The sequence below is a fragment of the Mirounga angustirostris genome, unplaced genomic scaffold (genome assembly GCF_029215605.1).
Source record: "Mirounga angustirostris isolate CCGP_5_RB_7025 unplaced genomic scaffold, mMirAng1.0.hap1 SCAF_12, whole genome shotgun sequence".
Classification (NCBI taxonomy): domain Eukaryota; kingdom Metazoa; phylum Chordata; class Mammalia; order Carnivora; family Phocidae; genus Mirounga; species Mirounga angustirostris.
This window is the reverse complement of record NW_026991720.1, coordinates 18878275-18891040: the sequence shown is the minus strand read 5'-3', so window position 1 is coordinate 18891040 and position 12766 is coordinate 18878275. Positions and strand designations below refer to the sequence as shown.

The 12766-nt window shown below is 41.5% G+C and overlaps 1 protein-coding gene across 3 annotated transcripts in view; it reads left to right on the top strand.

Annotated features, from left to right (window-relative positions):
* The window catches only part of EXOC4 (exocyst complex component 4), a 738469-nt gene that overhangs the window by 683910 nt on the left and 41793 nt on the right, over positions 1 to 12766 (top strand). For 2 of the 3 annotated variants that reach the window (XM_045864245.3, XM_064574933.1), the window contains one exon: positions 926 to 1085. In XM_045864245.3, coding sequence (XP_045720201.3) covers positions 926 to 1085 — 160 coding nt within the window. Of the gene's footprint in view, positions 1 to 925; positions 1086 to 5263; positions 5742 to 12766 lie in introns of those variants that run through there. The other variant, XM_064574934.1, reaches the window with a different exon arrangement.

Genomic DNA, 12766 nt, shown 5'->3' with positions numbered 1-12766 from the left:
TATGAGCTCAGTAAAATCACACTCAGACTTGACCTAGAGAGATTTTTCACATCAGTCAGTGGCTTTAAATGTAAAATCCATATGTGTGTTTCTTTTTCTTTGAGTAGAAAGCCTCTTACTTCCCTTTTAAGTAGTTGCACGTACAAGTGAGTTTGTGGTCTAGAAGCAACACTACACGAGTGTAGCTGAGGCAAGAGAGAATGCTCCTCCTCTCCCTTTTCTACCTTCATCCTAGTCAAGGGAAACTCATTTTGCAGACCGGGGAAGTCATGGAACCTGAAGCTCCCCCCGAACCTTCACCACGGAGGCACTATGACTTCAGAAGAGGGAAATCATGAAGGCAGTAAGCTGCTTGTGACTAGCCAGACTAGCTTTAGAGTTCCAGGGGAAGCTTTGAAGAATGGTAACCCACATGCATCAATTTCTTACTGACATATTTTTGCTTGTTAGGTTCCAAATCAATGTTTGAGCCAAAAAGACACCCCTGTCTTTTTTTGTGGGAGGAAGAGGAAACCAAACAGATCATTGTATTTGCATGTGTTGTTCTATGCTTCCAGAACCTCTTTACAGGAAAAAAAGAGTTCCAATGCTCTTCAATAGTTTATAACAACCTGGCATATTTTCTAAGCCCTTGACATGGTGGCTTGAGGTATATATATATGGCAGTGCTGGAGCAATGGATATGTTGCATAAAGCCTCTCCATTTGTAGCTTTTAGGACAATGTATAAATATTCCAAAACTGTTGTAAGATCAGCGGGTGCAGCAACCCTCAGAGATATGTTTTCTTTGGTCATTAAATTTTGTGGAGGATTTGAAGAAAGAAATCCTTCCAAATTCATGTGTAAGTTCAAGCAAGGTGACACTAATCTGTCTTCTCTTCCCCCCTGCTCCCCCCCCCGCCACTGCTCTGTGCTGGCCCCTCAGGCCTGGGTCACCTGATCTCCTGCATCCTCATTAATGGTGCCCAGTACTTCAGGCGCATCAGTGAGTCTGGCATCAAGAAGATGTGTAGGAACATCTTTGTCCTGCAGCAGAATTTGACCAACATCACCATGTCGCGGGAGGCAGACCTGGACTTCGCAAGGTAGGAGGAAGGACCGGCTTGGTCCCTTGTACCAAAGTCAAGATCCCATTGCCTATCAAAATCACTTAGAAAAATGGATTCTTGGTACTTAAAAAGTTAATTTAAGAAAAAATGAAACAATTGGATTTTCATCAGTCTTAGGGAAGGTAATTCTCTACGATTCTATTGGCTGTTTAACCTCCCTTATGCAGGGAGTTTTCCTGTTCTCTAACCTAAGTTCTTCTTACGACAAAACTTCAGTAACTTTCCTATTCTAGAAGTAATATTTGCTCATTGCATAAGATATGTCACATAAAATACAAAAAAAAAAATCAATAAACATGACTCATAAGCCTTTCATCTGGAGACTATGACATTTGGTGTAATTTCTCTTGGCCTTGTGCCTCCGCCATGGATACAAGTGAATTTTCATATTCATGCATGTAACTTGTCTTTGTACAAAATTGGAACTACGTTAATGTAATTTTATATTTGTTTAATTGCATTTTCCCGTATCAGCAACATTCTTTGAAAACCTTATTTTTCCCAAAGCCACTAATAGTTCTTGAAAGGACAGTTGATCCTTGAATGACATGGGTTTGAACAGTGCAGGTCCACTTACATGCAGATTTTTTTCGTACATTACTATTAATGTATTTTCTCTTCCTTATTTTCTTAATGTTTTCTTTTCTCTAGCTTACTTTCTTATTAGAATACAGTATATAATACATATACAAAACGTGTTCATCAACTGTTGATGTTATTAGTACAGCATCTGGTCAACAACAGGCTATTCAGAGTGAAGTTTTGGGGGAGTCAGAAGTTATACATGGATTTGTGATTGTGTGGGAGGTTGATACCCCTACCTTCCCACATTGTTCAAGGGTCCACTTATCACTTTTAATACCTGAACAAATATTCCATGGTATAAGTTAGACATTATTTAATCATTTGCAAATTTGTAAAATTAGGATTTTTTTCCCTTTCTTTCTCTCATAAGTAACATATGTTGAATGTATGTTTTCATGAATCTTTTCCTCATCTCTTCTCTCTTTACCAGTTGAAATCCTTCTTCTCTTCTTGTTTTCATTGTGGGGACAGTCGTTACTCATCATCAGCCATGCTCACCCTTCATGTCCTTAAAGGCTCTTCTTTTAAAGACCACTCTTTCTCTTTCCTAGTTTGCTGATCTCAATTTTTAATGTTTCTTTATAATGCACTTTTTCAAGTTTGAAGGGTTGTTTTATTCTCTCTTCATGTGGTCTCAACACTGTATACTTTACTTAAATCATCAGACCTTTGGTACTTCAATGAAAGCTAAAACAGTTTTGAAGAGGATAGGCGATGATTATGGTATCTTGGTATTTTATTGCTGTTTGTACCTTGGTGAATTAGTTCATAAACTCCTTTTTTTTTAAAAAGATTTTATTTATTTATTTGAGAGAGAGAATGAGAGAGAGAGCACATGAGAAGGAGGAAGGTCAGAGGGAGAAGCAGACCCCCTGCTGAGCAGGGAGCCCGATGCGGGACTCGATCCAGGGACTCCAGGATCATGACCTGAGCCGAAGGCAGTCGCTTAACCAACTGAGCCACCCAGGCGCCCCATAAACTCCTTTATGGCTAGGAAGTCTTTTTTTTTTTTTTTTTAAGATTTTATTTATTTATTTAATTGACAGAGAGAGCGTGAGAGAGAACACAAGCAAGGGGAGTGGGAGAGGGAGAAGCAGGCTTCCAGCCGAGCAGGGAGCCCGATGTGGGGCTCGATCCCAGGACCCTGGGATCATGACCTGAGCCGAAGGCAGTCGCTTAACCAACTGAGCCACCCAGGCGCCCCGGAAGTAATTTGTTTTTAATCCCCCAGAATTCTCCTGCCTAACATTTGTACTTCTGTGTCATTTCATTTGATTTTTGGATTCCTCAAGAAGTTCCAGAAAAATTTGAAACAATTTTTAAGACTTTTCAGGAAATGATGAAATATTACATTACGTTGACAGTTATCAAGACATATATGCTAGGATCTTTGTTTTGATAGCATATAACCATATATCTTCATTTTTAACTTTTCTTCTCCAATCTACCCCTTCATTTGTTGTTCCATTGCTACCCTGTTCCTCTGCTTCTCTGTCCTCCTTCCCGTCTTATTCTTCCTTTGTGCATGTGTGTGTGTGTTGCGTGTTCATTAAATTCCCTGTTTTAGGCTAAATTTGGTAGAAAGCCTTCTTTGCTCAGATTAGGGAAACCAGGTGTGACTGAATGCTGCATTTATTTGGTCGCTCTTATGGGGAATGATCTCATTATTGAATTAGTCTATTCATAATAGCATTGACAAGGGGAAGTTAGGAACAGGGAGGCCTGAGGGATACAGAAAAGCATTACTAATTCTCTGAGGAATATAATTCTTAAATTCAATCATCTTTTTTTAAATGATTTTTTTTATTTAGCTGAAATAAGTAAATTAACAGGTTTTGGCAGACAGTATGGGGCCCGAACACGTACTAAAGAAACTAGCAACTGAATAATGAAATGTTGACTGGGCGGTATTGAGGTTGGCATCAGTGGGCTGTGTGCCAACAGTGTTTCTTCAGGAAGTAATTGAATGGCAACTGAGCCGTGCCTTTTATAGTTGGATTTGTGAATGATGTCCAAGGCAGTGGGTGTGGACTGAAATGTGACCACTTGGGAGAGGTACTGCTACTATTGCTCTTTACTCTTTTTTTTTTTTTTTTTAATTTTATTTATTTATTTGAGAGAGAGAATGAGAGACAGAGAGCATGAGAGGGAGGAGGGTCAGAGGGAGAAGCAGACTCCCCGCCGAGCAGGGAGCCCGATGCGGGACTCGATCCCGGGACTCCAGGATCATGACCTGAGCCGAAGGCAGTCGCTTAACCAACTGAGCCACCCAGGCGCCCCGCTCTTTACTCTTAATGGATTATGAAAGGAAATAGGCAGCATAAATATGTAGCATTAGATGATTCTGTCCTTCCGATCTTGGTTCAGAAGACCTCTCCTTTTTTTTTTTTTTTTTAAGATTTATTTATAGGGGCGCCTGGGTGGCTCAGTCGTTAAGCGTCTGCCTTCGGCTCAGGTCATGATCCCAGGGTCCTGGGATCGAGCCCCGCATCGGGCTCCCTGCTCCGCGGGAAGCCTGCTTCTCCCTCTCCCACTCCCCCTGCTTGTGTTCCCTCTCTCGCTGTGTCTTTCTCTGTCAAATAAATAAATAAAATCTTTAAAAAAAAAAAAAAGATTTATTTATATATTTTAGAGAGAGAGAGATCGTGTGGCAGGGAGGGACAGAAGGAGAGGGAGAGAGAATCCCAAGCAGACTCCCTGACTGAGCGGGGAGCCCGACATGGGGCTCAATCTCACAACCCTGAGATCATGACCTGAGCCGAAACCAAGAGTCAGCCGCCTAACCGACTGAGCTACCCAGGCACTCCTCAGAAGACCTTTCCTTATTAGACTTCTGTGTCCCAAGAGACCGAGATGCTTTCTGTTTTCTCAGTGCTGGACCAGAGTAAGTGCTCATCATGTGTCTTGAATGAATGGATAGGTATCCATCAAGGCTTCTTTTGGTGTTGATGAAGGGCTTAGATAATGACAAAGTTTCTGTCTTTAATACCCTGAAAGTTTTAACTAGCTGACATGGGTCAGTGTTCTTACAGGCTTACAAGGAACAGTATCTCCCTAGAGCAGAAAGCATTTTATAAAAGGAACCATATATCCCTACTATTCATTGTCTCTTTCTCCCTCATTTGCTCTTGCTCTCATACGTACAACATACATAGACACACTTTATAGCCTTATTTTTTTCTGTTTCTGTGTTTGGTAGGGACAGGTTTCATGAAATGGGCTCCATCAATTCCACTGAATTTGAAGCTATGTAAAATAAATATAACAGCAATACCAAAATAGCCAGAAATAATAGACTGCAGCAGTGTGCCTCAGCGTTCCTTAAGCAGTGTCTAATCAAGCATGGGCAGCATCTGTATTTCCAGCAAATCTCTATAGGAATGTTATCTTCTAATGCAGTAATTAATCACTAGTTGCTATGTGTCAGAAAACTTACTTAACAAGAAGTTGCAAGGCTCTTGTAGTTTTTCACCTCCATAGGCTCCCTGGCCAGTGGAAAATATAACACCCTTTCTGTAATAAAGAGGAACCTGGAGTGATTCAATTTATGTTGATTCTTCTACTTGCAGCATTGCTGTCGATCTCTTTTTCTACACACCTTTACTCTCATCTCCAGTAGGAGGATAAATCTCAGGTGAGCAAAGGATCAGCATAATCTGCATAATCACCAGAATTAGAGAAACCCTGTCCCCCATGATAATGATCTTTGCTATGGTTTTGACCCTTTTGACCCCACTGTACGTTTTCAGATTCAAGACGATACTTTGTCCTGGAAAATGACTGCAGATTAACTAGAAAATGGAAGGGCTTCTTGAGTGGCTTTTTTTAGTTCCTTTCATCAGAAATCATCTTCCCCTGAGCTGCCATGCACTTCTCCAGAACTGAGTCTCTGAAACAACCCAGGAGTCCAGGCACTGCATCACGGGAGAAGTCTGGCTGGGCACTGAAGTCCCCAAAGTAGATCTGACAGTCTTTGTAGTTTAAGTGAAGCCATTATTCAAGTAGATGAGTCCAGAGTTTTCTTTCTAGTTCTTCCCGCTCTCCCCACATTTTCCCTCCAGTATCTCTCTCTCCCTTTACAGTTTCTCCTACATCTCTCCTGCCACCTTATTAGACTTCTTTCTCCTACATCTCTCCTGCCACCTCTAGTTCCTGCTTTCCTCCTTCAAGGCTTCATCTCTCCTCGATTTTTTTCTCATTTTGCTTTTCTTTAGACTGGCATCTCTCATAAATCCGACAAAGATAAGAAATGAAAGCTTAGATTCAGGAAGTGATAAGGGGAGGAGTTCTAACACATAAGAAAGCTTCCTCACCCTTTTAGTCATTCGTTCATTCATTCAACTGATATTTATTGAGTGTGTATTCTCTTTAGGTCCTGCCCTTATGGAATTTACATTATTGTAATTCAGGCAATTAAGACAGACTAATAAATAAGTAAAATATAAAATATCTCAGGTGGTGATATATGCTATGGTGAAAAATCAGGCATGGAAAGGGGAAGAGAGTATGCCAGGGGATAATGAAGGTAACCCACAATTTTGGAGTGGTCACGGAAGCCCTTAATGATATGGTAACATTTGTGGAAAGACCTAAAGGAAGACAGGGAACAAGCCATATGGATATCCAGGGGAAAAGCATACTAGGAAAAGACATGTAAGAGGAAAGAGCCAGAGGGAGAAGTACGCTTGGCATTTAAAGAACAGCAAACTAATGATGTATGGTGATTAACATAATAAAATTTAAAAATAAATAAAAAATAAATAAAAGAAAGAGAAGAAAAACAATAAAGAAAAAAATAAAGAACAGCAGAAAGGCCAGTGTGTTTGGCTGAAGTGAATGAGCAAAAGGAAGAGTCAGAGATGAGGCCACAGGTTTCATCTAAGAAGCTGAGATCTTGAAGACCATTGCAGTAAATTGGCTTTTACTTGGAGTGAGGTAGGAAGCTATCAGATGGCTTGGAACAGAAGACTGCCATAATGTGACTTACGTTGTAAAGAATCGCTCCTGGCTACTATCTTGTAAGTAGACATTTGGGGAGGGGAGGTTGCAGGCAAGAGCAACAGCAGAAGGAGCTGTCAGGAAACTACTGCAATAACCTAGGGGAAAGATAGTGGTGATTCAAACCAAGATGGCGGCACTGCAGAAAATGAGAAGTGGTCAGATTAGGATATATTTCACAAGTAGAGCTGACAGGATTTGCTGAGGGATTGGAAGTAAACCGGTGACTCCAAGGTTTTTGTTCTGAGCAATTCAAAGGATGGAGTTTTGATTTACTAAAATGAAAATGAGCCAGAAAGGTTGAGTTTGGGGAGGTGGCAATAGGGCAGATAGGAAGGGGGTGGGTATCAAGAGTTTGGGTTTGGAGATACTAAGTTTGAGATGCACATTAGTCATCTGAATAGAAATCATGAAGAGAGAACTGAATGTATATAAATCTGTATTCAGGAAAGACGTCTGGGCTGGAAATAGGAGTTTGGGAATCATCAGCAGGTAGATGGGATTTAAAGCCATGAGATGGAGTGAGAGATGAGATCTTATTGAGAACACAAGCAGAGAAAAAAGAGAAGCCATCCAAGAATTGGGCCTTGGGTAGGTACTCCACTGTTGAGATATTGGAGTGCTGAGGACAAACCAGCAAAGGAACCTGAGAAGGAGCAGGGAAAATAGCAGGAGAGAGGTCTGTGTCCCACAAACAAGTGTTTTAAGAGGAGAGTGTCTTCATCTGTGTCAAATGGTGCTAGTAGATTAAATTAGCTCAGCATAGAGAATTGGGGCACTGGTGGGCCTGACAAGAGGGCTGAAATGCTTTGGTTTGCACTCCTTAATCTTCTCTACACAACTTACCTAGTGCAGAAACAAGCTCTGGGAACAGGCTTCACACTGCTCAATTCTGTGGTAGGGTCTGATGCATTCATGACAAACAAAAAATGCAATTAGAGTGTTTCTGGTGTGATATATAAAAGACCAAATAGGCACCCTCTCTTTTCTCATCAAATGGCTACTAAGAAAGCCCTGCTCTTCCCAGCATATTTATTCAACATGTGTTTCCCATGATGAAGAGAAGTTGTGATGTCTCTTAGAAGGACTCTGAATGGTTTTATTTTTAAGGAAGGGCAGTCTCTGCCCCTCCGTGCCCCACCCCTCCCTTCTCCAGCCGTAGACCCCCTTCCAGCAACTCTGGTTTAGCTTTGGAGCTGTTCTATATATATTTACTTAACCAGTAAAGCCCTGTATCTTCTATGTGTAATACACATACATAGGAACATCTTCACGGTAGCCAACAGAAAAATCCCACTGGTAAAGAAGGAACCATTTGGAATCTGGGAACCAAACGAGAAAGAAATCTTTCCATTTTAACCTCTCTGATTCCTCTTTGAGGCTAACTGTTAAGGTGCCTTCCTCCAGGTGACAGACTGAGTGACTAGATTCAGCCTAGAGACTGAATATATATCAGTTCAGATCTGTGTTCCATCCTTGACCTTGTGCTGTATCTAAGGCCAAGAATGATCAAGAATGATCTCTGGCATGGCTGAGAATGCTGAATTTTCTTCCAAGGCGGCTGTTTAGGCCCATGTTTTATACTTACATCTGTGCAGGGGGGACTTTGGGTTGGAAATATGTAACTGTTTTAGTTCCCCCAATCCATCAGGGAAGTAGGAGATCAAGGCAGAATTTTTGGAGGAGGTGATGCTTCATATTAATCTGAAACAGAGTTATCCAGGGTGGAGAGGGAGCCATTTGGAACAGAGAGGGCAGTTCAGGGTGACTGGGGCAGATGCTTGAGGAGGGGAGTGGTAGAAGATGCTTGTCGGGGAAATGTTAAGGTGTTCGGACTTTATCCTGTAGAGTAAATGGAGTCAATGGAAGAGGAAGATGGCAGATCTGTATTCTAAGTAGGTTACGTGAGCAGCTAGGTGGGAAATGGATAGGAGGATGATAAACCTCAGGCCTTGCAGACCAAGTGGAAGGTGATTGTCAAGATGGTATAGGGCCTGAACCAGGTCCGCACTGGGGGAGATGGAGGACACGCAGTTGAGAAACACGTAGGAGCTAAAATTGGCAGGATGTGACTGCCATCAGGGAGTGACTGACTATGAGAATAAAGAAAAAGGAATCGGGGTACTTTCTGACATGGGTATCTACGTGGGTCCTAGGAGCACCCTTCCATTTGCCAGATAGGATGCTGCCCAATTCAGAAATCATTGAAAAGGCCAATTAGATATTTTTTTTTTTAAAGATAAGCCTCCAGGAGGAGGGGGAGGGAGGTTTGATGGAGATCATCAGTGGATGTGACGAGTGTAAGTTGCCTGTGAGATTTCCAAGTGGAGATGTCTAACATGCAACCAGACATGTGAGCTAGAAGCCGGGGGTGGGAGGAGCTGAAACAGATGTGGGGACTCATCAGCCTCGGGCTGTGGTTTGAAACCATTGGAGGGAATCGGCACTGTGGACAGAGGAACGTGCCCTGGGGAACGCCAGCAGGTAAAGGCCATAAGAGGATAGGGAAGGTACAAGAGCGGAAAAGGACTGGGCATGAATGTGCTGCCTGCACAGAAATGGTCCTTTCCCCATGAATTGATGTAGCACCTTTCTTACCAGTAAATGAAAGCATCTTCCCATTTTAACCTCTGTGACGACTCTTTGAGGCAAACTGTTAAGGTGCCTTCCTCCAGGTGACAGACTGAGTGACTAGATTCAGCCTAGAGACTTAAGATATATCAGTTCAGATCTGTGTTCCATCCTTGACCTTGTGCTGTATCTAAGGCCAAGAATGATCTCTGGCATGGCTGAGCATGTTGAATTTTCTTCCAGTGTTTAGGCCGACTTCCTTCCCCCAAACCTCTTGCACCAGGAACAGCCCTTTGGTTTTCTGCAGGAAAGGTATGGGTTTTCCTCTTTGGACTGACCAGGGTGTAGCCTGACAGGAATTAGCAATGACATGCTGCCATCTACTGGAAACACCCACAGACATCCAGACAGATGAATATCTCTGGTCCCCTGAATCCCCATCATTCACGGGAATCGAGAGTGGGTACTGCCTCTAAAGTAGGCTTTGGAGGTGATTCGGCTGAAAATAGGAAATGCCCCCACCTATTAAATAAAATGTTATTTGATTGCCAGAAGAGCAATTCTGTTTCTGAAAAATTACATATATTTTTTTTTTCATATTCTTTTCTCTGCTTATTTTTTTCCCACATTTTTTGTGCCATTGGTCTTAGCTGCTTCTCCAGTCCTGGAATAACCTATCCCTTTTCTCAAACCTTTACCTGTAAAACTCCAGATTTTTGACTCAAGATTATTAATCATGTGGATTTATTTAGGAGATATTAGTCTGCTACCAAAATTCTTTTAATGGTGGTACCCCCTAAAAATTCTGTTATATCTCTTGAATTTAATGGTTATACAAAGCTAGCCCTGACTTTCCTGGGGGCCACAGTAAATTGGGAAATATGATGGGTTAAATAGCTTTTGCTGCCGGGTAGAAGGAAATATACCCATTAATAAAATTTAATAATAAAACAAAATTTGTATGCTTGATCTCTGAGAAAATTTTCTTTAAAATTTTGTGTAAGTAGATTTAAATAATATTACATCTCCCTAATTAACTTCATTTGACCTTGCTACGCTGTTTCTGACCATCCCTCTTTCTACTGATCTACTTTTTCTGTGTTTATTGCACTCATAGTAGGTTCCATACCTTCTAGCAATTAACTGATCACTAATTGTTTAATGGGGGCTCTTTATCCCCCATAGAGTACCCCCAAAAATGAGTATTTATAAAGCTCTTAAAAATAATACCTGTCCATACTGATGTTTGATTGGTCATATCTTATATGTAAGGCTTTAAGTAAGAATTCTTTTGATTATGCTCAATTAGTGTCACCATACCTTATACATATATCATGTCAATGTATAATTTAGGGGTCCTCAAGATTCTTGGCAGATAGTTGCAGTCTTCCCTTTGTGGCACATGTTCTGGAATTGGAATGATTCTGAGATTAGCATGGATGACAAGGCGGTATTATTTCCAATAAAGATCCCAAGGACTGGAAATCAGAAGTGACTTGCCCAAAATCTCTCATCAAATTGTGCTATTTATATACCCTGCACTACCTCTGTAGTCGTCACAGTTAGGAAATTAAATTAATTCACCCAGCGAGGCCATTTTTCTGCCAGGAAATGATTTTGCTGAAAAGGTATGTACTAAAAAGATATGAAGCTTGTTCTTGACTCAAGCCCAAGAATGATCATTTACTGACTTTATTAGAATTCTTACTGAAAAACTTGAGGCTGGAAGCTGACCTTTCTTGTTTTCCAAATGAAGATATAGTGTTTAATTTGGGTGCTTAAACGTAGGAAACAGGCGCATTTGCTATAGCTATGAAAACAGAGCCACGACCTCAGACAAACCATATCAAGGCCAGACTTCCTCCCAGCGCCTTTCTCATTAGACGGTTCTTATGACTAGTTACCATAATTGTGTTTTGTTTTTGGTTTTTGGGTGGGATTTTTTTTCCCCTGTACTGCTCTGTTACAGCAATCTAAAATGTTTATGAATGTGATTTGCGTTTCAGAGTGTTTGATAAATATGAATTTCCATGTATGTTTCATAGAGCATCCTTAGCTAAATATATGTACATTACCAAGAAGTAAACATGTGCCTAGACTTCTGACTCCACCCTACTTTCACCGAAACAAGGACAGCTTCTAGAAGACAACCAACTTGAGTATAAACTACCTACAGGCCTAAATCACTTCCTTGCAGTGATGGTATAAGAGCAAGTATTATTACTGTTATATAATTGATCTCAGGACATGAGATGAACCATAAGAAGTGCTTTGCCTATACTTGTTCACTGAATCCTCCCTGCAACCCTAGGTGAATCTCTATGTAATTATGACCTCGTTTTCAGGATGAAAAAAACTAAAGCTTAAAGAGGCTAAGCAAGGGCTCTTGGGTGGCTCAGTTGGTTAAGCGACTGCCTTCAGCTCAGGTCATGATCCTGGAGTCCGGGGATCGAGTCCCGCATCGGGCTCCCTGCTCGGCAGGGAGTCTGCTTCTCCCTCTGACCCTCCTCCCTCTCATGCTCTCTGTCTCTCATTCTCTCTGTCTCAAATAAATAAATAAATAAATAAATCTTTAAAAAAAAAAAAGAGGCTAAGCAAATTCTCAGTTTACATGATAAGAGTTTTAGGATTCAAACTTAGGTCAGTCCAACATGTGAAATCTTAGCCATGTGAAATCAGGGTTCTCATTTGGTAAATATTGGGTCTCTGTTTGCTTTGTTTAATTAAAATATGATTTCATTTTTCAATTAGGCTCTTAGCTCTCAAACGTTTTCTTTTCCTTTATTTTTCTGGTTGTCTTTCCCGCTTGACTTCCGTCAAGCTCTGGTCTCTGGCACTTTTAATTAGCTTTAATTAGCAGTTTCACTGTAGAGGGCTCTGCAGACCCCTCCTGTGCCGGAATGTGTGAGGGAGGGTTGGTTTTGCTTAGCCATTTGGTACTCAGTACTGCGCTTTGTTGGTCTGTCCCCCTTCCAAGCAACTTTCCTGGAGCAATACCACTTGACATTCAAGAACACTCTCTCGTGGGGCACCTGGGTGGTTCAGTCGATTGTTAAGTGTCCGACTCTTGACTTCAGCTCAGGTCACAATCTCAGGGTTGTGAGATGGAGCCCCGCTGTTGTATCAGGCTCTGCACTCAGCAGGGAGTCTGCTTCAGATTCTCTCCCTCCATCTCTCCCCACCCCCCACCCACATGTATGCTCGCTCGCGTGCTCTCTCTCTCAAATAAATAAATCTTTTTTTTTTTAAGATCTTATTTATTTATTTGACACAGAGAGAGAGAGGGAACACAAGCAGGGGGAGTGGGAGAGGGAGAAACAGGCTCTCCACTGAGCAGGGAGCCCAATGCGGGGCTCAATCCCAGGACCCTGGGACCATGCATGACCTGAGCAGAAGGCAGACACTTAATTACTGAGCCACCCAGGCACCCCTAAAGTAAATAAATCTTAAAAAAGAATAATCTCTCAGAACCATACCACAAATTAGAACTAGCACATGATCAT